We start from the raw sequence: 23,688 nt of genomic DNA on the forward strand, positions 1-23,688 counted from the left end.
ATGCATTGTCTCCAAAATGTACATATAAATGAGACTTTTGAAAGAAACTGATTGTTACAGCTTTTGTAATACATTCTTTGACTGCTCTTGACCTTACAAACTACACCCATTATTATTTGTTTAACATTATTTTTGTGGTATTTCATTTTTATTCATTTTAATTTCAGCAGGTGGTATCATACTCACTTTTCAGTCACTTACCTTTTCCAAAACAATGATCTTTATTTTGTTATTTTCCTTACACTTAATCAAAGCATTTGTAAAAACAGCCACAGCGTTCAGAGTGGATGGTTCATTTTATTTGACATTCAGTTTTTGTAAAATAACCAAGGCAATGCCAGGCATAAAGTCCAAAAACCAACATGAAGCATTTTAACAGAAAGGAAATGGCACCGAGCGCCAGATTAAACAGAGCAGGTCCTAAAGCTGTGTTTGGAGAAACTCAATGGACAAAAACAATTCATCTTAAACAAAAATCTGCATGAAGTGTCGGGGAGAGCAGCCCCACTAGTACAATTCATCTCTACACATCTGTCAGTCAGAGGCAACAGTATCGAACAGCAGTTTTAAGAACGCATTCGGCAAATACAGTAAAACGTGTTTACAGAGCTCTCACTCCGTGGCAGCTATAGATTCCATTTCTGTATTTGCTCACACTTCAAAAATTATGATTTTTACAAAGAATGGTGAAAAGTGGAAACAGTGAAACATCTGGATATCAGATGCAAGGCTAACTTTGCTGTCACACTGGTCAAAAATAGTTTTCTGTCTGTGGGTTTTTAGTCGCATTCAATAAAGATCATCAAATATGAAAGTCTAACAGTACTAGTTAAGTAGACAAAATACATTCTGAAATTATGATTGTAGAGCAAGCCAATTAGGAGCAAATAAAGATTAAAAAAAACAAAAGGTATTCAGGTTAACTTATTGTACTTGTGTGTATGTGTGACTTTACAATCTCAAAAGGCATTACAGCCCCTTAGAGGAGCTTAACTGTAAAATGAATCCTGCTCAGTGTGAGGAGCACCAGTGATGGCTAAGACATTTGTTGGCACATTACCACAGTCGCTGATGCGTATTTGAAGTCAATTCAGAAAAAATGTAGAAAGAAAACCACAAATCACAGGATGTAAATAATGCACTAAAGATTGCATTTTTTTTTTTTTTTTAAAAAGCTTCACTGTCTGCATGTACTTTATATTAATCAGATGAATATTGAGCACAACACTGTGCTTATTACGTGCTAATAATTTGATGTAAAACTGTCCCAGACAGTATGAAAAAATTAAGCCACAGTTCGTAGCCTGAAGAGAGAAACTGCAACTTCTCCAACGTGGAGTAATAACCGAGCAAATACTTGAGGAATCAACAGCTGACAAGCATCTCGTATTCATCATTTAATACTGAAATGCTAAATTCACATACAGCTGCCACTGACTGTTATCGCCCTCGTGGGGCGTCACGTCACATTTCATCTTACAGGTGATCTCAATGCAGGACGCAGTGGAAATGCGCCACGGCAAAACCAAGTGTGTTTTAAACAGCTCAATTCATTATAACCTTTTCAAGTGCTGTATTTAAAAAAAAAAAAAAAAATCAACGTCGAAGGAATGGTGTTGGTAATAAAATAAGAAGTTGTATACAGAAAAGTCCTTAGGTTCACCTTTCAGAAGAACATGTGCAAAATACATCAAACTCTACATTTCATCTCTTTAAAAAAATAAACAAAAAGTCAAAACAGCGTTGTTCAGGTTTGATCCTACACTGATCGTGTATTCATTCTCAACCCTGCAGCCCACGCTTCCCAATGTCAAGAATATGGTCATTCATACTAATAAGACCTTTAATAATGGTGCTAGTAAGTAATACTGCTGAGCGCTAATTAATGCGTCTCCTGTCCATCTGCACCATGCTGATCCCACTCCTAACAGTAGAGGGCACCAGAGTGATCACACCAGCTTAAAAGATGCGTCATATAGACTGGAGAAGCAGCAACACTGGCTGGTCTCAAAGATCAGAGGGCTTGATTTCCCAGCAGCTTCTTATCCAAAAATTCTCTTTGCTCTCAAGCACATGAAGAAACAAAGAAAGGAAACTTTGGAGAAACCAAGCCCTCGTCTTACTTATATATGTATATATATATTTATCAACACTCCTCTGGTTTAATATAGATTCCGTACAGAGTAACATTTATGTACATTACACACAAACAGATTGGGCCGTTTCCTCGTACACAGACATCAGAGGGTATTTGGTTGCCGACATCCACAGAACAGCTTTGGAGCATTGCTAGTAAAAAATGACATTAGTGCAAATATAACCCCAAAAGAAAAAAAAGAAAAAAAAGGTAGAAAAAAACATTGATAGCAAGGTTATAGCACATTGGGGACAAACAAGTTCTGTGGTCAGAGTGACAGCGAGGTCTACATATAAGCGTGCATCAGGACTTGGCATCCTAAAGTTTTCAGTCAAAGCATATTTTTTCCTCGCCGTGCTTCATCCGCTAAACGCAGTAGCCAAAAGGAAGAGTGAGTTTTTGTGAAGAAGAAAAAAAAAAAAAAAAAAAGAAGCTATGGCTCAATTTGCTGGTATCAACAATTTATGGAGTAAACTGACTGAGGAGCAGGAAAACCCTAATGTCTTAGAAAATACAGGGTCTCTAATGTAACTGGATGAAAGGAGCTGATTGGCTCCTGCTATCAGTGATCAACAATGTGAATGATTGGTTGATCTGTGAGTGAGCTAAGCTTGCAACGGTAGGCGCGAGTGTGAACCATAAAATAGAACTAATGAGGGCAAAATCCGAGCTCCTTATCAGCTCTGTGGACTAATTTATACCTCATCTCTCCATCTTCCCCTTAGTCCATTTGCAGCGTGTGGTATCCAATAAAGCAGTAATGTAAAAATGACCTTAAAAATAAAGTTGCTTTAACAGTAATACAAAAGTTTGGCGATGAGGAATAGAAGTGTTTTTTTGCTGGGACCAGCCAAACAAGTCTGAATCAGATACTGAAGTAGTATAAAAGCAAAAGCTTGACACATGTAAGTTATTCAATGTGAACCAAGAGTTCACACTGCACCCCTCAGCTAGACCATACCATGTGTCCTCTGCTTAGCACCAGGCTTTAGGTCATGCAACGACCTCAATAAACAACATTCAGTCTGCTAACGCTCAGTATTAACTAAATCACAAGACTACTGACATCCAGCAGTGAAAAACAAAAAATGTGGAGAATTTCTAGACGTTATGAAATGTTAAGACTTTGTCACGGTAAAAAATACAACCATCAGTAATCGATAGTCTGATCAATTTTTCGATAAATCGTGGCACCCAAACACTATGAAATGTACAGCGGTGAAAGTTAAAGCTGTACAAACAAAGGCAAGAGCAACCATCGCCCTTAATATCGGGCATCAAAAGGTAAGGGGTAAAAGCATGATTGTAGGGAGAATAAAAGAAAGAAAAAGCCGTGATGGAAATCTGATTTTCACATTTTCTGGACATGGTGTAAAACTCCCAATTCATTCTGAGATGAGATTACTGCATCCTGTTTTTTGTATTAAATTTGAATCCCTGTGAAAGAACATGTGGAAAACAACTGCACCTGTGATGAAATCACTGCTGGCATGGGTTACACCTATCATGGGATACGTTTCACTGCTCCAAGACAACCGCCTAACAAGTACTAACATTTTGTAAAACTGCAATCATTGTCTTCTTTTTTTTTTTTCTTTCTTTTTCTTTTTTTTTAAATACCGAGTGATGAATTTCTGCTTAGAGATTGTTTTAGATCTTGTGAAACATAATATGGATATGAAGGAGTTGGACATGATGGGAAAGCCAACAGCAAACAGCTGGACAAGTAGAATAGGGGATTATTTAGATTGTGTGATTATATATGCATGCATGTATTTTGTGTGCGTGTTAAAAATGGAGCTCAGGGGTTGAATGGAGGAGGAGGTTCCACTGAATGGGGAGTTGGTGGATTAGATTGTGATGATGAACCAGTAGAGTTTTCCTGGCTGTCCACAAGGGAGACTGATTTTAGCTGAGGGGGGGATTCGGGTTCAGCAGGGTTCGCCTCTGCTTGGGTCAGTACCTGTGAAGTTGGTTGGTGAAAGGTGGAGACAGAATGGCAGAGAGATGCAGGAGCGTCGGGTGTGTCTGATGTGTAAGAGGTAGAGAAAGAAGATGCAGAAGGGTGATCTGCAGGGGACTGGTGCAGCACAGAATCAGTTGCAAGAGGAGAAGAAGAACAAGAGGAAGATGATAATGGAGGCTTGACGATGTGCAGGGGAGCAGACTGCAAGCCAGTGGGGGAGGTGGAAGAGGTTTCCCCAGCTGATGTGGCAGTTTCATTATCTCCCTCCTGATCTACTGACGCTCCCTTTTTCCTATCATCCGGTAGAGTGCCGTGGTCCTCCTCCTGCTTGTTGCCTGGGGCTTCTTCCTGTCCTGCAGGGTTCTGATTGGCTGCAGGTATATCTTGGGTAGCTCCACCATTAGTTGGTGATTGGCTCTTGAGTTGTGAATGACAGAGAGGGCACGTTTCCTGTACATACAGCCATTTCTTCAGACAGCCAGCGTGGAAGAAATGACTGCACGGCGTGATCACAGCACTGGTCATGTCCTGGAACAAATCAAATTTCACATTAGCCTACCTTTTAAAGCCCCAGATTAACTCTCGGTCATGCATCCTCTTTAGATAAACATAAAAACTGTTCATACCTGGAAGCAGATAGCACAGATGTCATTATACTGCTCCAGCTGTGTATTGCTAGCTGTGGGGAGGCTTTTTATCTTGTTTACAGCATCTCTCCTGAGCAGGAAGCTCTGCCAGCCCAGCTGGGCTCTGAGCCAGACGTTATAGTACGAGTGGACCAAGATGATGGTGCTTCCCATCACACTCCACTCGCCAAATACAGTCTCTGATACACCATAGCACACCACACACACCGCAACCTGGCAAGGGAACAAATCACTGACAGTGAGGCAGAGACCGTGCTGATGCATTAGATGACAGTGTCTGTTTACAGTCAGAAGGCAGAACTAGAGTTGGTGTACGTGTGTGTGATACATACCAGAAACTCCAGCAATCTGTAGGTCCCATTTACACAATATATGACTTCATCCATGTTCTCCACTGGAGCTTTACGAAACTCCTCCACCATGAAGAGAACATAGATCAACAGAGTGCCAAGGACCTGGCGGTAGAGTGTTTCAGAGTTAGTATGGAATTAAAAAAAACAAGCAAATATAAATGTTTAATTATTAGGCTGAACTGTTTGGGTAAAGCAAGTTTAAACTATTTAAGTTAATGTTTTTGCACACTGCGATGCGGCTGTGTGTTACCTGGAGAGAGGTGAGGATTGAGGAGGAGATGATGATGAGAAGCCAGAAGTCCATGTGGAAGAACTGGCAGATCATATAAGCCATGTACGCTGGAAAGATCAGCAGGAAGAGACAGAGAGAAACTGCACGGAAGTGCTTCCACAAACTCCTACGGGACAGGCAGCAAAACGAGCGTATGAGAAAGCAGTCAGGTTAATAGCAGGCTTTGCATACACACATTCAGTCAGATTACATTTACTGATGTCAAAAAGACTAACTGCCTGTTTAGGTAGGAATGAAGAAAGAAGGACTGTACACTGTAGCATTGCTTAATTTATGATGTTAGCATGAGTTGTACTGATGACCAGAGATAATGAATTCTGTGATAATTAACTAACTGCCCATAGTTATTAATAGTTGTTTATGATCAGTAAAAAATAAAACAAACAGTGGGACACAGAGTTTTCTTAAAAATAAACACATAAAAAAAGTATTTGGTATATTATCTTACTTGTCTCTAGATGCTCCCAGGGCTAGGACTATAGGATCAGCTATCTCCAGCATGGACTGCAGGATGGAAGCAACAACAATAAAGAGGATGATAGAGAGGAGGAAGGCTCTGTGGATGACCTGCAGCTCAATGAGGCCAGTTTGGACAGCAAGGATTAGCAAGGTGATACCTTCAGTCATCCCCCTGCACAGAGAGGAAACAAATTACAGTTAACACACCACACAATTATATGCCTTGGCTTTGCAGTCAAGTTGGAGATCATATACAAGTTTATCCAGACTTGACCTTTGGGTATACAATGTCAATTATTTTATCCTATTAGACAGTTGTGTGAAATGCAGACATCCCTAAAGAATAGTTCCAGATATACGTGTTTCCACACGAATGGGATAAACAGTCAGAAAACATATTGCCTCCAGTCATGATGGTTACTGGGACAGAGAGGATAAACCAGACTAAACTAATTAAAAGAAACATACCAGAAGACATCAAGAAAATAAAAACCTTGCTGACCTGTGCATGGTGTTGTCATTCATAAAGGCTCTGTAGCCCTGCAGGTAGAACTTGCACAGTGTGAGAACGCCCAGCGCAATGAAAGAAACTGTGAAAACCAGACCCAGCAGAGAGTACGGTGTACTACAACATTCTGCGATACTGGAGAAAAGAGGAGCAAATTACTTAGAGAACATGACAAAAAACAACAACTTTCTAAACAATTTTAAATATTTAGATCATGTCCTTAAAGTTCTGATGAGTATCTCAGCCGTCTTAATTCTGTCCACCAGTGCAAAACATGGGTTATTTAGCACTGTGACAAACGGATCTAACAAATCTTTTAGAATTTCCTCTTGACACATTTCCGCAAAATTAACTCAAAATCTAAAAAATTGCTTTACTCAAACTCTGCAGACTGACTTACTTTGCAATCTAATGTTTCTGTAATTTATATGATGCTATACATTTATATAATTAGATTTTCTAAATAAAATCTAGTACATCATATCTAGATTTATGTTTTGTACACACTACCTGCCCCTTCAATGATACAATGCAATAAATAGATAAATAAACACACCTTCTAAAGGGTCAGTGATGTAAAATGTAAAGTGTCTTGCAGCCTGATTTATGGTCTTACCTTGTAAGAAAGAGGAAAAGCAGCCTCTCTCTGGAGGTAGGCTGGTCTCTTGTGCTGAAGTAGGAGTATATCTGCAGAGCAAACAGCACGAGCCAAAAACACATGAAGAGAACTGGAAGGACCAGCTGGTTCCACAGTGACATTCCCAGAGCAAGAAGCCCGTACACTTCTACCACCTGCAGGACAGAAAAAGACAGAAATAAAGAATACCATTGATACCATCTACAGGAAAATATCTCAGAACTGAAATCCTGTCACAGAAACTGAAAAGCTTGCAACATCAGCCCACAATAAATACCTGAGCCAGCTCTCTGTAGGCAGTCTTGGCCAGGTTATATGGTACCAGCAAGTTAGACGCCAGGAAGTAAATGACCTCCAGGCCTGTGAAGATCATTGAGAACTTATTGATGAAGACTATGGTCTCGAGTGGGACCAGACACAGTCTAGCCACTAGAGGGAGGAGGTGAGCAGAGAACAGCCAAATCCTCTTGGTTTGCATCACACAGGAACAAAGTGTACAAACCACCAGCTGACCTGAAAGAAGACACATGTACACACATATATAAAACAAAGAGTTGAACAAATGACTAAAGACACTATGATCACTCTGATTTTAGAACTGTTTTTGTGATGTGGTATTTATCATTTTCGTGTAACTGACAATTAAAAGAAAATGTATCAGAATATTTATAGCTCTCCTAAAGTGGTGAAAATGTGTCAAACACCAAAAAGCAACAAACATTTAAAAGAGAAGCAGCTTTAATTTCACATTGCTCCTTACAGTAGCATTTTTTGTCACTGTACTCATCTTATTTTCGCTTCCCCAGGCTTTCACTGCGCAGTAAAATCAGCACTCTGCAGTCTATTTATAGCACAGGAGACTCCATCTACACTCTCTAGTAAATTGAAACTAGGTCCTAAAAACACAGACTCTACAGCATTTTCTATTTAAAAAAATGATTATTTTTTACATAATTAAGCATAGCAGCAACAAAACATGATGAAAAACTACAATAGGCTGTTCTTTCTGTTTTCCCACCCAGAGGAACACTGAAACACATACATATGTCAGCACTTTAATTCTGGAGTTGGTACAAATTAGGTCCCTTCATAATCCCATTAGTGTGGATGCTGTGGCATTAGGTATTCATATAATTAATGAAAGTGCTCACGTGGATATGAGAGCAATGCCAAGTATGTACATATGTGCAGCTAAGTATTCTATTTCCACTTTTTTTGTTAAAAAACAAAAAACAAAAACAAGGTGTGCTTACTCCTGTTACACAAATATTTCTTAAGGAAAAGACTCAAGTGTCTGCTTTTCTTTTGCCAGTACCTGTAGGCATCTTCTTAGCAACTTTGCACAGTCTACTATCATCCATGAATGTTTACTGACCCAGGTTACACAAATTCAATGAAAAATCTCAAGTTACTGCACCATGCGGGGTCCAAAAACACAATCCCGAAATGAAATCTAAGTGTTTTCTTTCGGATGAGATTCACACAGACCCATGGCAAAAGATGCATCCTACTCGTCATATGCTCTGAATACACTGGCCATTCAGTTTAGCCAATTGGTTAGAGCATATGAATTCTGAGCTTTAGTCCTACTTGTTGTACTGCAGTGCTACAAGGTGCCAATCTATAGAATTAATTTTCCTATACGTTGTACAGCAGTATGTGCAGCCATTAAAAAGAAGAGTTCAAATAGAAAAGAAAAAAAAAAAAATCTCTTTCTGCTGCCCAAGTGGGTCTACAGGTCTGTATCTATGTGCAATACATTGGAACCTGATCATTCACATTGTTCAACAATATGAATGTTGAACAATTATACCTATGAGTGCAGTGGTGAATCTGTTCATGGAGAGAGGTTCCAGGTAGACAGGGCCTTCATAACCAGAATCCAGTTCACTGCGAACATAATCCCTGACAGAGAAAAATTAAAACAATCAATGCAGAGGACATTCTCACAATGTCCAGTCCTTCACATGAATTAAAAAGAGGAAAACTGTCATATATAAGTATTTAAAAGAGGAGTAGTGGCATCTTGTTAACTATTCTGGTAGATTTAAGTTTCTGTGAATGTGTACCTTGACACTTGGTGACCAGCAAAAAGCAGCAGGGCCGTAAGAACATACAGGTAAAGTTTAACCAGGTGCTGACGAGGCAGAGTCAGAAGCACCAAGCTCAAGATGTAACCTGTGAAGTAGTCATAAATATAAAAGAAATACAAGAAAGTCATGCATTCTGAAAGGCATCCGTCTTCCTGTTTGCAGACCAGAGCGTGTTTTAAAACACATAAATAAAGCGTATGACAGATGTTTATGACATAGTTGGGGGAAGTTATTTTTGACAAACTGCAGAAAGCCTTACAATACAATAGCCTAGTACCTAAAACCGTGTCCAAAAGCACTTCAGTGCAAAGCCATATTTATTTTTACTGCCCTGCTCTCCCTTCTTTTCTTTCCACCCACAGTGCTCATCAGCACATACCAAGCCTATTGGCTCATTAACCAACTGCAGCCAAGTTTGAGAGCTCACACAGCCAAAACTCAACAATAGCTTTATTTCAGCTAGGTTAAATTACAATATAGAATGAGGCCTAGCTATGTCATTTATGTTACTTTCAGTGTTTCTGTGTCACTGTAAACGTATCTGGCTAACCACTTGTGCTGCAAAGACATTTCGTAATGCCTTCAAAACTGATTTAAGGACTTTGTGTTGGAGTACTGGTTTTCTGAGTTTCTACTGTGTCTTAAAAGCAGATGGTTGTCCTATTGTAAAAGAACATGTGTTGTTTGGTTGGTTAAGAGCAACTGATTTCCTAACCAACACTACAGAGAAGTTTGATCACAAACAATTTCTCCTTTCAACTTTATAATTTACATAAGTTTGACAGAGCCACCAACACACGACACTTGTGTCATTAATTTTGACTGGAACAGCTGTCTCAGACCATCTGAATGTCACATCTGGATCATGAACTTCACAGTTGGGCAAGAATAACTGGACCCAGGCTGAATTCATTCATTGGGTACATCAGGTGGTTTTGGCCACACTCCGCTTGTCGTCATGTCAAATAATCCCTCTCAATCACTACAGAGCTGAGCCTCATGGCTTACTGCCTAATACCACACGTGAGTCGACACTTCTGAATGGAAAAAGAAATCACGCACTTTCAACCAACAGAGGTAAAACAGTAATGCCTGGCATATAACACTGTTTCAATGCAGGTCATGATAACCTGACTACAGGGAAGTACACATGATGTTTTCAACTGTTACCAAATGAGGAACTCTTTAATGTGGTACAGACAGTGCAAAGCATTTGAACAAAGTGTCTCAGTTACACCAAACATTTGTTTGGTTTTAATACAGAAAAGGTGGCACTGACCTACGTAGTGCAGGTAGAGGGCCAGGTACTTGTATTGAAACAGGGGGTTATTGGAAAGGCTGGAGCGTTGGATCTTCTGGAAGAAGGAGCTGACATCCCAGCGGTAGAGGACATCCAGCAGCATGATGCTGGGAACACGCAGACCCACATTGAGCACAGCCTCTACGCGGTCCTTCACTGCCATGGTTTCAGTTTAAGGTCTGATCCGAAGGCAGAACTGACCACTAAGACGTGATGTTAATAGTGGGTGGTCTGTAGAAAAAAGAGAGAAAATGGAAATTAAAAAAAAGGAACAGGAAGTCTTAATATGAAGCAGTTATAGGAGGTGAGAGTAAGAAAACAGAAGGAGAGATGAAAGCCAAAACAAAGGAAAAGTTATTATAAAGGTCAAAGGAAAAACTGAGCTACAGAGGAAGAAAAGACAGAAAAAAAGACAAAAGACTTAAGAGCTCAATCACAAAACTGTCTCATTCAAATGTGGCCTAAACGTAAAGGTAAAACTCAACAATTGTTACATTATTACCACAAATCTTTATAATAAGTTACTAACATGAGCGTAAATCATTTTAAAGTTTATAAAGGCTAGCATACTGACAGCGTTTTGTTTTTTTCCTGATGAAAACAGGACTTTCAAAGAGACTATCGACTAAAGTACATTAGGTCCAGAGGCAAAGAATCGCAGTTAGCTTACTTAAAGGAAGTTTTTGGCTATTTTATAAACAAATGTGCCTTTAAGCAAATACAACAGAACCTAGAAAGTCTATTTTGCTATCTTGGTATTTTGCTTCGGTAGAATCCCAAAACATCTTTGGTGGGCATCTTTTTTTCTAAATAAAGGAAACCCCTTTGCCACAACAGCATAAAAGAATAACTAAGGTAACTAATTCACTAGTCAGAACAGAATATAAGAATTGGCACCATCCACAAAACACAAACCTATGACAAATATGGTTACCCACTACTTCCAATAGTAATCACTTCACCTTGAAACCTACATACAGCCCCTCATTTTCTACATCAAAGTACTGCAGAACCACACTGGTTAGTGTCATCTGTCTTACTTTTTACCTTGCTTGTTTACAACTTCCTGTCACAGAGATTAAGATGGTTGCTGCCATATGCCACATCTTTCGGTTAGTGGTTGTGGTGTCACAACAGCTCCGGAACAACAGTTAACTGTTACTGTATATCAATAAATTACAGATTATTAGTTTAACTCACTACTTCTTTTGCCCATGCTTAAACATGTACTTATTTATTCAAGCACAACACTAACATTAAGTGGCATACAGCTGGGAAACATTGAGCATTTTCTCACCAGCTTAACTGAAACCAATCCAGTGATGCTGTGTGCATAAGAACTCCATTGTACTCTTCTGTAGGAGTTGGTGTTGAAACCCAGATAATTTTGACATGATTTTAAGAAGGCTGTTGCAATAATGACCAGCAACAAATTCTCAAAATGCTGCTTACAGTATTTTTATAGGTCCGGGCAGAAAGCACTACTGTCAGCCACAATTCACTTTGTTTACCGTCATCCACCCATACAGGAATGCAGGAAACTTGATCCTGGGAACAACAGCTAGTCTTGAATAGGTTATTATTACCAAGATTCCAAAGAAACATTGCACGGTTGACCCAGCTAAAAACAGCTTCACCCACAACTGTAATTTGCATAGTCAAATCTGTGGGTCAATAATCAACCTAGACATGTAAATCTGTCCAAGCCTTTCTATTTGCTACCACACAATCACCAACAGCACAGAATCCACCATGGGAAACTGTGAAAGTACAGAATGTGGTAACACATTCAGATGTTTTAATGCAGGTGCAATTCAAAAGGTCAAGTCTGACAAATGAGGCATACTTGCAAAATCTGCAGTTCACATAAAAAAAAAAAAAAGCACACATACTGTTCTGTTGCGCTGACAGAATGGTTACACTTCTTCTCTCTTTGCCAAAATAATTTCCTGGTTTACATACACCTTTATTAACGCTATCTGGGGGTGAGCAATGCGGTGGTGGATATAAACACATACAAAATACAATGTCTACAAGTCAAATGAGATACTGTTTAAACATTTTACAAAACACGAAATATATAAAGAAAAAATATGTTGACTTATTATATCAACACAGATCCTGATGGAAAATCTAATGGATGGGATTAAAGAAAAAAAAATACAATTTTAACTCGAATCTATGGTTCTATACATACACTAGCCAATATCAGTGTTATCCTGGCTTAAAATGGGCTTTTGGTGGACAACTAGTGATATAAGCATGATCAGTTAGCCTACAGTCAGTTACCCTATCTCTGGATTTTCCTCCTTATTTGATAAACAAAAATGTTTTACATGCTTGAGTAAATGGCACCTGCATTAACAGAACAGATTAAAATTAGTTTGGCTACATTTTCTGATGATTTAGTGGGTGCTAAAGGTTGTTCAATGTAGGAAAATTCTTGAATATGTACAGGTTTTCAATCATTTCAACGACTGACCTCAAAAGTTATGAAATGCTGTTAAAAAATGCCATAAAACATCTCTTACACAAATGTTGAAGTTATTAAAATATAAAAACAAGATTTGTTTAAAGATTGCATTTCAGTTTTGTTTCCTCCCACCTACTAAATCCCATCACTGCCACTACTGCATGATGCAAAGCAAACACACCAAATGTAATCAATGCAACTTAATATATTATTTCTAATGTATTAATGTCAAAGTGATGAAACCTCTCACAGTGATCATGGATTACTCCAAGGCAATCTGAGCATAATGTTTTTCTCTGTTTAAGAGATTCTGTTGCAGTCCCCCCCAAACTATGCATGACAAACTGTTTTTCCCCTTCATGTTTCGAAAACTCGAGGCTCTCCAACAAATCAGCAATTGTTAACCAGGCTCTCACCCAGAAGCGCTGGAGCTTAAGGAAATTCAAAGCCTCACGAAAGTGAATTCCACAGAGCAACATGTTGCCCCCGTTTTTCCTGGCCTTTTCCAAACAACATATCTCCTGCACTTAAAAAAAAAAAAAAAAAATTAGCTGTTTACAACCCCTTCGTTTAAGTGCCCTTTAATACCTGCGTGAAGTTTTAGAGGAACATTTCACTGTGAGTGCTAGTTTTTTAAAAAGAAACGTCACGAATCTACAAAGTTTCATTCCACTCCATTTAAACAAAGCTCTTACATTTTTTTTCCTTCTTGAGTTGCCAACAGCAGTGTTTCCATCTCTTATCCCAGCATCCCGTGGCAGGATCCCGTTAACTTACATAACTTTAAATTTACCTCGACTATCACTGCCCAGACAGACATCACTTTGCAGAATCTGAACTTATATAACAAGGCCGTCTACCAATGAATTTTTATCCGTTGTAATCCATTGACAGCTGTAGGGTATGTTGTGGTGTATTTGGTCTAATGGGTACATACCATTAACTAGTTTAACTGAAGCACCGGCAATGAAAACGTTATGGATGAGTGAGTGCTGCAACGACCGTGCTACGCCATGAACTCTAGTAACCCCTCTGTCTCGACGGCAAAAAATTATCGCAACTACGCCGCAAATACGGCAATATTTTGCTTGCTATACTGGTCTGTATCGTCCACGAATACTTATAACAGATATGCTAATGCATGCTTACGGTTTCCACGCAGTTTGGTGGATGTAAAAGTGATAGAAATAGCGAGCTATGACAGCGTACGTGCGCTATGTGATGAGCTACATCAAGCTAACGCTTTCAGCTAGCATCACTGTCACCGAGCAGAGGAACTACTAACAACAACAACCTAGCTTATGTTTAACACAGCGGGAAATAAAACACTCCGAACGAATCAGCTTGCTTTTGACCTTACAAATTAAGGCGCTAGCCTTCGCACATATTCACATAAAATGTTCTAGCTTATAACGCTTGAGGATTACCATAACCTGCTCCCCTAAGCAAGTAAGCCCAAATGTAGCAGACTGGGAAACTCGGCTAGCAACCAGTTATGGCACCTAGACAAATTTCTTTAAAAAAAATAAGAACTTACGTTTGAAGGACGATGTTCGCACTATGTACAACTGTTTCTGGATGCCTTTCGGGTCGGATATCGACCATTTTAACTCGCCACCGCCCGAGTTAACGGTCCTCTCGGAGTGAGCACTTCACGCTGAAACGACGCGGCCCATCCGCTCATCTTACCTAGCGGCCATTATCCAAGTTAACCAAGCAAGATGTGCTGAGCATGCGCAATGTTACTGTCCCGTACAGAAAGAACAGGTTACATTTTTTTAACCTGACAAAGCTTTTTATTGACAACATATTGTCAAAGACTGTTATAAAGTGGAATTAGGATGTGTGATTTTTTTGTCACTCAATTAATGGTAAAAAAAAAAAAAAAAAAAAAAAAAAATGGGGGGAATGAAACATTACAGAAATAAGTCATCATAGTATATTAACAAACGCCTAAAATATTTATTTATTTATAGTTAGCTAGGGACAAAACTTGAAAGTAAGATTAATAGAGAGGCCTAATGCATAGCCTAAGGTGGTGGCCAGTCACTTTACTTACTTTAATTGTGTTTGATTTTAAAAGTTTTATGGAATTGTTACGTTTATATGAATGAGATATTCTCCCAGCAGTGCGGATAAGCATAAATTCCCCTTTCGCCAAGCAAGTTATAGTAGAACAAAGGAGTGTTTTGGTCGTCAAAAAGACTGTTGTTTTTGGGAGGGGTTAGCAAACATTCCTATTAAGCATTTATATATTGGTTTAAGAAGTACATACTTCTCAAACCAATACTATTAGTATCCTTATCTTTACGTGCACGTGGACTGTTTTCACTTTCATTTATTTATATTGTACATAGTATGTTTTAAAACTTACTTTTAATTTAATATGACACTTTGATTGCCTTTGTTTTAATTACATTTACACCTTTTTAAGTGGTTTCTTTCATTCATATAAATATTTTAAGGGTGTCTCTCCAAAAGTTGAATCTGTTCATCTGGACGTAGCGTTTTGTGGGGGAAACGTTTCGTCACTCATCCAAGTGACTTCTTCAGTCTCAGCTGACTGCAGGTTTCCCCAAATCTTATAAACAGTACATTTGGAGATTTACTTTCCTGGATAATTGAGAATGCATCAAGACATTTTAAGGGTGCATCTGTAACTAAACAATTTCTGATTCTGATTCTAGACCATGGTAAATCATAATGTGTTTCCTGCTGTGAAATTAGACTTGTATCAAGATACATAATGCATAGCATAAGGTAGTGGTCAGTCATTGAACCGTGACAATTAGACACTGGACAGTTTTATTTTGAATATAGCTGAAATATTTGTTATGGCAGGCATATATATGTATATAAATATGACATGCAGTTTGTCCACGTTTCCAGCATCAGAGAGGGTATCTTTAAATACCCTGAGCAGCCATATACATTTGTAAACAGGGAACAATAATTCTGATGACTTTATTTGACCATAGTAAGATACTTGTATACTTGTATGTATTTTTCAGAGGTAAATACAAAAAAAAATTATGTGCCTTCAATAAACTTTGCCTGATAGTGTTAAGTTTTCTTCCCCACAGGAAACAATTCAAAGGATTTTATTTTAATGTAACGAGGTATTGTCACTATAGCAACAAAGCCTCCTTTTTCAATTACGTCACTACCGGAAAGATTCGGGACGCCAGGAAGAGAGCAGCAGAGTGTGAGCCTCCCGCTGAATGAAATTGAACGGCCAACTCAGTTCATTCATTCAACTTTATGAGGAAATTTGACAGTGTGTGCCAAGCATTACATGTTAGTTTGTGCTACCAGGTAAGAGTGAGCAGACCGCGGAGCTCAGTCAGTTAATGTTAGCGAGCTGGCTGTTAAACCCGGCGTGTTTACATCGTTGCTAGTCAGTGTTAGCAACCTTGTGCTATAAATATCAGCATCAGGGACAGTCACACAGTGTCTGAGCTGATTAGGTGGCATTTGGCCATTGTGTCTTGAAATAGCCAGACGTACCATCGCCTGCTTAACAATAGTAATGTCCCGTTTGGCTCTCTGTGTTTTATCACAAGCTGCTCTTGTTTGTTTTAAGTCGAGCTCCAGCCAGTTACATGGTGGCATCCTAACACCTTTCCTCTGACTTTGCCCGTCTCTCCCTTTCTGCAAGGTGTGCGCGTGCATGTTTGTTATTGTTGCTGGAAATCTTTTGCTTAGGGTGCGCGTGCATACCTGACTTCAGCTGCAGTCGTGTGTATGTGTGTGTGAAGAGCACCGGAGAGTCATGTCGGTGTCGGTTATCATTAAGTGGGGAGGTCAGGAATATTTCATCAGTTCTCTGTCTGAGGAAGACACGGTGTTGGACCTGAAACAGTCCATCAAGACCTTGACTGGGGTCCTGCCAGAGAGACAGAAACTCCTGGGACTCAAGGTCAAAGGTGAGATGATGTCACTGATAAGTACCTGATTTTCCTTAGGGATTAATAAAGTATTCTGATTCTGATTTCTGCGCTAGTTAGTATAAATAATGCTATATGAAGTCCAATACAAGTGTGAGACCAAAGGACATTTCATCTTGTGCTTTTATTTAATTGTGCAGTCTACATAAAAAAGCCTCCTGGATGCTAATCATATTTAAAAATATTCACTCCTACATCTATCCCCAGGTCTATGTGCAAAAGTTTCTGTTTTCTCCACCTATCTGCAGTATATAAATTATTTTATTATATATAATTTTGTAATTTTGTAAGAGTTATGCATGCTCTTAATATGATTTTAAGAATTGCTCTCTCTCTCTACATTTTCTGTTCCTTTCCCCTTCATCCTGCCCACAGGTAAACCAGCAGAGGATGAGATGAAGCTGGGCTCTTTGAAGTTGAAGCCTAATACCAAGATCATGATGATGGGTACCAGAGAGGAGAGTCTGGTAGGTGGATAGAGAAAGATAGAAGAAAATTAAAAAATATATCTGGCTGGAACTGTTATAGAAGGTCTGTGTGCCTGGCTAGTGTTCAGGTTTACCAGACAAGAGAGGTGAGGGGTAACTTGTAAATATTCTGTTTATTCAGGATTTTGGAATCAGCTAGCTTTGATTAATGGATCAGAAAATGGTTGTTTAGGTGAAGATCTGACAGCCGTTGACATTTTTGAGGGATATATGCTATGGGTATAATGTACTGACTGATACAGTTTTAACTGTGCATATGTTTTGTTTTGTGAAGGAAGACGTTTTAGCCCCTCCACCAGAGAATGATGACGTTGTCAATGATTTTGACATTGAGGAGGAGGTCATTGAAGTGGAGAACAGGTCTGGCAGAATTTTAGAAATTGTTGAAGGAAACCTGTCTTTGTGTGTCGGTGCATTTGAGAAACAAATATTGTTTTATGTCTTCAGAGAGGAGAACCTGGCAAAAATAGCTAGAAGAGTCAAAGAGTACAAGGTAGATGAACTAAACCCTCCTAGAGAAGGCAAGAGGCTCCTGGTTCTGGATGTGGACTACACACTGTTTGGTGAGTTGTTATCATCATGTGTCTCTTTAATAAGATGCTTTGCAAGAAACAAAAGAGGAGGCTTTGCACTTACTGTCTGTTTAGCAGCTGCCTGTTTTACCATGGACACCCATACAATAATCCTGTGTGTGTTCAGATCACAAGTCATGTGCAGAAACAGGTCAGGAGCTGATGAGACCCTACCTTCACGAGTTCCTGACATCAGCCTACGAGGACTACGATATTGTAATTTGGTGTACGTATCTGTCCATCACTTTCCCTTGTTTGTGGCAGTGGTTCATTGCTTTTATGTTAGACAGTGGGATTTTCATATAAGTATGTCTGCCTAATTAATTTTTGATGTTTTGGCCGAAATTGAGCATCTGATCCACCAGGAAGAACAAAACAAACAGATTGAGCTCGCCTTTTTTTCTAATGGTGGCGAATATCCAATAAAATGTCCAGTATGTGTTTGGAGAACCGTGTCCTCTCACTGAGATGCCTCTTGTGCTTGGATATGTGCAGACATTGTGTTGTGTTTAATTTTTATTTTTTCTTTCATGATTTAATTCATTACTAATTAACACGCATAATGTGTTTTCTCTTTTAAGCTGCTACAAGTATGAAGTGGATTGATGCAAAAATGAAGGCAAGTACTTCTCTTATTTCTTTATCATTTCTTTTATTATCCTGTACGTTTTGTTGCCAAAAGGTGGCAGTGTTAACCAAGTTGGCATACAGTATATGAGTGTAGATGGATCAGAAGATAACACCACTGTGTGTGTGTGTGTGTGTGTGTGTGTGTGTGTGTGTGTGTGTGTGTGTGTGTGTGTGTGTGTAGGAGCTGGGAGTGACAGACAACCCTAATTACAAGATTACGTTCATGCTGGACAGTGGGGCCATGATTACGGTACACACCCCAAAGAGAGGAGTTGTGGAGGTTGGTACACTTGCCTGTGTCACTGTTGTGGTCACACATCAATGCTTTGGACATATCTTTCACAGAAGAAGAAATGACATACAATATATTTTGATTTATTTTAGGTTTTTTTAAGCGTTATTCATTCTGGCAGTTAATGGGTCATTGAACATAACACTGCAAGAAAATCAAATTTGTATCCAATCTGAGTGTCATTATCTAAAGTCATAATCTAATTTTGTTCAGCATTATTTCTATAACTAAATCTGAGCATTGATATTATGGGATATATCATAGTTTCAGAGGGAAAATCTCACATCAAGAATTTAATGTTTGTCATACTGAATAACAGAAACACGCATTAGTATTGGTAGTATCTATTTTCAGATAATCCTCAAAAAGGCATTTTGGGTAAACTGCAAGCATCACATGACTGTGACAGACAGGTATATGGTCAAATGTTAAATGGACTGGGACTTATACAGAGTTTTTCTGCCCTAACTGACCACTCAAAGTGCTTTTTCCTACAGCATCATTCACCTAATCACACACGCTAGTCATATTAATACAGTCATATTGTAGCAGTCTCCAAATGTTAAATATGAGGTTCTGTTTACTCAAGGAGTGAGTGAGTGAGTGAGTGAGAGAGAGAGAGCGCTACACATGTACACAACATGCACAAAGGTTTGGTTTTGAAAGTTTAACTTCCACCCTTTAATGATGTCATGAGCAACATGCCCTGTCATTTGAATCTTAGCTGGTGTCATGAAGTCCACATGGTGGAAATTCCATGTGATGAGTCAACAATGTGAAACCTTGGATCTGGAAACCTTCACTGGTTTATAATTGGTGCTTTCACAAATGATATGCCCCACACTCGATACAGAAATTATTTAAAAAAAAAACCCTTCTTAAAATGTGTTACATTTTAGATAATGAAAAATAGCTGAAAGTAGTTTGAGCTGCAGAAATAAACAGCCAAAATGGAAAATAAGTCAAACCAGGTCAGGAAATTTGTTCTCATTCTATGTCCAGGCTGTTCTTAGCCTGATGCTCCTGTTGATGCCTTTGAGCACTCTCTCAGAGCTCATTATCTGAGAATGAGCCAATAGATGATCATGAGTGTTACAGCCAATTGCTTTTCCCCCTCTAGTTTAGTAAACTGAGTAAAAGGGATAAGACATTTTACGTCTTCAGGACCTTAATTTGCTTCATTGTACAAATTCTTTTTTTTGAACCCAAATTCTGTTTCTCTATTTCACAGTTACAGCAGAAAGTGTACAAATTATTTTGACACAGAAGGAATCACGAATAGAAGATGAGTTTGGTGGTAACAAAAAATAAATATGCTGTCACGTGTTTTAGGTAAACACCATGTGGTGATAACACTCTTTGGAATGTACTCGAAATGCACTTTTTTTGTTTTCTTCAGTGAATTTAAAGCATTCAATGCCTGTTTATATTACTTGACATTTTAGGCATTAAACTTGTCCAGCTTAGTTTGTCAAACTATGATATAGGCCACGATGTTGATGCTCAGAGCAGGTTATACACACACACGCGATATAAAAACCATTTCATTCACCATTTACCAAAGCAGGATTTGGGGTTTAGATTGTGGTAGTACGCTTCAGATCGATTTGGCTTCAGTCACGGCTTAAAAATGCTGGAACAAATGAATGAAAAAAGATAAGTAAATCAGTATGACGGTATAATTTTTCATAACTTCATTATATAAGATTACTGTGCGTAAAAACATATGTGAGTCTTTGGGTGTCAAATGGGAAGCACATATACAATATGGATGTGTAGTGAGGATAAATTTAAAAGAAAGGGTCAAGTATCTGTTTGTCAGAGATTTGTCACTAGATAAAGTTGTATACACGTCGTGCTTGCTAAGTAGCTATGTAAATTCTTGGGAATGTTTCTGGCTTAGGTGACGTGTATCATATCGTTGTCGTTGTTTTTTTTTTGTTTACATTCTGGTAAGTCATTTAGCACTCTTGGTGTGACTGCACGTGCCGTGACGACATGTGGTGATGTGCTTGAATACCTCTTTCATGATGTTTGTGGAGGACGTTTACTGCTTTGTGCCAGCGTCATGACACTGATTTAATCTATTTTATGGCTTCCACAGGTGAAGCCCTTAGGTGTGATATGGGGGAAGTACGGAGAATTTTATAACAGGAAGAACACCATTATGTTTGACGACATTGGAAGAAACTTTCTTATGAACCCACAGAATGGACTTAAGGTTGGTTAGTTCATACAATTATCTTGACCATTTTTCTCTTCTTTTGGTACAATCAACTACAGATTTTAATGAAACTTTTTCTTAATTTGTCGTTGTGAATTTGTGTTAGATCCGACCCTTCATGAAGGCCCACCTCAACAGGGAGCGGGACAGAGAACTGTATAAACTGTCTCAATACCTCAAAGAAATCGCCAAGCTTGACGACTTCAGTGGACTCAACCACAAACACTGGGAGAGGTTCGCACTCATTGAACAGCTAAACAGTATAATTTGCATAGTTGTAGTTGCATACGTCAAACCTCAAACCTGTAGCACCTGCTAGACCTGAACAGCCATTTACAAGAAAATACTAGATATATTAAAAAAATAACATCTAATGCCAACACACAAAGGAATCTTACTTAAATTTTACTTCATTTCAGATTTTTTAAAGTATAAAATTCATCCTAAAAAATGCTTCCAATTCTGGGGATAAATGAACACAATCTAAAGTAAGAAGGAGACTTTTGCATCTCAAGCAAAAAGAGTAACTGTGGTACTCCATGAGGAACTCACCAGTGGCAAGAAATTTGTGAAACAGTGTTGTTTAGATGAGTTTAAGGTAGGGGTAAAGTTACATCAGGGATCGTGTTGAGCCCTTTCTTATTTGCAGTTGTGATGGAAAGCCTAAAAGATGAGATCTCCGTGTAAACATCTCCTTTGCACTTTGTTGTGTCCATTCTTAGCTTTATTTTTGTTATCTGTGATGTCGTAGGACCGTACATGGTTGGTTATTTAATTGACTGTTCAACTTATGATATAATTTGTTTGTGCTGTACATGGTACATGGTGAAGGCTTTAAATGTTCTTCCATTATGTATTTCTACTCATTTTTAATGTGTCCCAGTGTCATTGGTACATTTCCCCAAATCAACATGAATTCAACTGAATGTGCTTAAAATATGCGCTGAATGTGTGCCTGTTTGTTTCTACAGGTACCTATCTAAGAGGCAGCACCACTGAAGAGGGACTATATTATCAGCGCAAAGACTTGGAGTGGATGCAACCAATGCATCATCCACTTGTCAAACATAAGAACAAACATAAAGTCCTTCATACCAAACCTCACTAAAAGTCCAACACTAACCCTACAATTACACACAAGGTCAGAACCTCAGGACTGAGACGGGCTTCCCAGTTTATATATCTGCATGTTCTCTGCCTTCTCTTAGTCTGGAACATTTGTTTGTTCAAATATTGTTTACAGTTACTATCAGTGTGCAAGGTGGATTGTGGAAAACAAATCCTGTTTGAGACCACACTGATTTAATGTCACAGACTCCAGCTCACCTGTTTACTCATGGTGGTCAACAAGGGTTTAATATAGATAACTGAGGTCCACTATTTCCTGAAAGTATTCCAGATCTTTTACACCTTCTTGGTATTTTAGATGGGTGAATAGTAGCAGATGTGTTAAGTTGAGTACCAGTAAAAATCCTCTATCAAGCTTCTCTGCTGTACCAAGTGAGTAGGAGAAGATACAAATCTAATTTCCTTATGGTTAAGGTCAGTAGCCTGCCTTCAAAGAGACTGACCGGCAAAAAGCTAAAGAACGAACAGAAACAAATAAGCAAAATGAAGTTACATAAGCATTGAAAGTGTTTTCAGTACGCGAGGATATTCTGGTAATTTAACGTGTTTTTTTTTAATGTAGTATTTGGAGTGTCTGTTTGATTTGTAATAAATGAAGTGAAAAGTTGGAACGTCTGGAAGTTTTGTGAGCATCAAACAAATCACAGCAGCCTCGACATGCAGACGTATGCAGCAATTCTTAAAACTACTGAGAGACCAAAATCTGTTGGTCTTAGAACTGGCTAGCTAAAATATTTCATCGAAACAAGTGGCGCCAGTGAGCAAGTGTGACACCATTTGCTACGTGTCCGTAGGTCAGGCTTCCATGGCTTGATATTCATGTGCATACATATCCAGAAACGTATTCATGTTTTTCTGTGCATGCTGATTCTGTTACATCACAGGACGCAACACTTGAACGGACATAGAGCATAGGTTTAATTTCTTTGATGCTCGTTAGATCGTGACAGCTCTTCATTGAAATGTTTCTGGAACATCCAAATGTCAATGAACAAAATGAAGGTGATGAGAATACAAGAACTGGATAGCACAATTTTTTAATTGTGTGTTTTGTTTTTTTCTCTTTTGTAATTGACGTGGGTTTTTACACATTTCAGTACTTATTAAGGTGGGCCTCATTCTATGAAGCTGAAGCTCTGGAAACATAAGCTATATGATATGTCAAGCAGTCCCTGGAAATTCAGTTTCTTTTCATTTCTTGAGCTCTGCCTTTTTTGTGTGTTTTCTTCATTACATTGACCAAATTGTGGCTGTAAATAGGAAAATAAACCATTTTTTGTACCTCGCTTGCTTGTACTGTTCTACATTCCTGAGGTAGTTTAAAATGAGTTAATCTTTTACAGTTAGAAACACTTCATTACTTCCTGTTCATAACTTGTACACCATGAACACCATAAAAGATAAAAGATTAATTCATTGAATAAAGAACATAGACACTAACGACCTGGCCAATAATGACACCTCCCAAAACACCATGGCCTCCAGTGCCCCCCTCCCCTTCATTTAATTGTCATAAATATTTTTTCAGTATTATTACTGGCT

At 38.7% G+C, this 23,688-nt stretch overlaps 2 protein-coding genes across 3 annotated transcripts; one reads left to right on the top strand and one right to left on the bottom strand.

Moving 5' to 3' along the window:
- Positions 1-277: 277 nt before the first annotated feature.
- LOC100695927 (RING finger protein 145) lies at positions 278-14,606 on the bottom strand. The gene is made up of 12 exons (XM_003446957.5): positions 14,403-14,606; positions 10,372-10,623; positions 9,069-9,177; positions 8,813-8,904; positions 7,277-7,512; positions 6,979-7,154; positions 6,357-6,497; positions 5,844-6,026; positions 5,354-5,501; positions 5,083-5,205; positions 4,730-4,963; positions 278-4,631 (listed from the first exon to the last, which is right to left on the bottom strand). The coding sequence occupies exons 2-12, from the start codon at positions 10,553-10,555 to the stop codon at positions 3,939-3,941; spliced, it is 2,319 nt and encodes a 772-aa protein (XP_003447005.1). The 5' UTR covers positions 10,556-10,623; positions 14,403-14,606; the 3' UTR covers positions 278-3,938.
- Positions 14,607-16,023: 1,417 nt separating this feature from the next.
- Positions 16,024-23,432, top strand: ublcp1 (ubiquitin-like domain containing CTD phosphatase 1). 2 transcript variants are annotated; one of them, XM_003446956.5, is made up of 11 exons: positions 16,024-16,180; positions 16,524-16,791; positions 17,188-17,279; positions 17,575-17,660; positions 17,748-17,863; positions 18,000-18,098; positions 18,454-18,491; positions 18,684-18,782; positions 20,899-21,015; positions 21,125-21,252; positions 21,990-23,432. In XM_003446956.5, the coding sequence occupies exons 2-11, from the start codon at positions 16,638-16,640 to the stop codon at positions 22,015-22,017; spliced, it is 957 nt and encodes a 318-aa protein (XP_003447004.1). In that variant the 5' UTR covers positions 16,024-16,180; positions 16,524-16,637; the 3' UTR covers positions 22,018-23,432. The 2 variants fall into 2 exon arrangements, with proteins under 2 accessions (XP_003447004.1, XP_025766775.1); XM_025910990.1 differs by having other exon boundaries at positions 16,571-16,791.
- The last annotated feature ends 256 nt before the right edge of the window (positions 23,433-23,688 follow it).

Source organism: Oreochromis niloticus, linkage group LG10, assembly GCF_001858045.2.
Source record: "Oreochromis niloticus isolate F11D_XX linkage group LG10, O_niloticus_UMD_NMBU, whole genome shotgun sequence".
NCBI lineage: Eukaryota > Metazoa > Chordata > Actinopteri > Cichliformes > Cichlidae > Oreochromis > Oreochromis niloticus.

Coding starts and splice junctions, on each gene's coding strand:
- LOC100695927 (XM_003446957.5), bottom strand. CDS start 10,555: ATGGCAGTGAAGGACCGCGTAGAGGCTGTGCTCAATGTGGGTCTGCGT. Junction 5,502..5,843: donor CTGGGAGCATCTAGAGACAA/GTAAGATAATAT, acceptor CCTGTCCCGTAG/GAGTTTGTGGAAGCACTTCC. Junction 4,964..5,082: donor ACAGATTGCTGGAGTTTCTG/GTATGTATCACA, acceptor TTCCCTTGCCAG/GTTGCGGTGTGTGTGGTGTG.
- ublcp1 (XM_003446956.5), top strand. CDS start 16,638: ATGTCGGTGTCGGTTATCATTAAGTGGGGAGGTCAGGAATATTTCATC. Junction 17,864..17,999: donor TGTGGACTACACACTGTTTG/GTGAGTTGTTAT, acceptor GTGTGTGTTCAG/ATCACAAGTCATGTGCAGAA. Junction 18,492..18,683: donor GGATTGATGCAAAAATGAAG/GCAAGTACTTCT, acceptor GTGTGTGTGTAG/GAGCTGGGAGTGACAGACAA.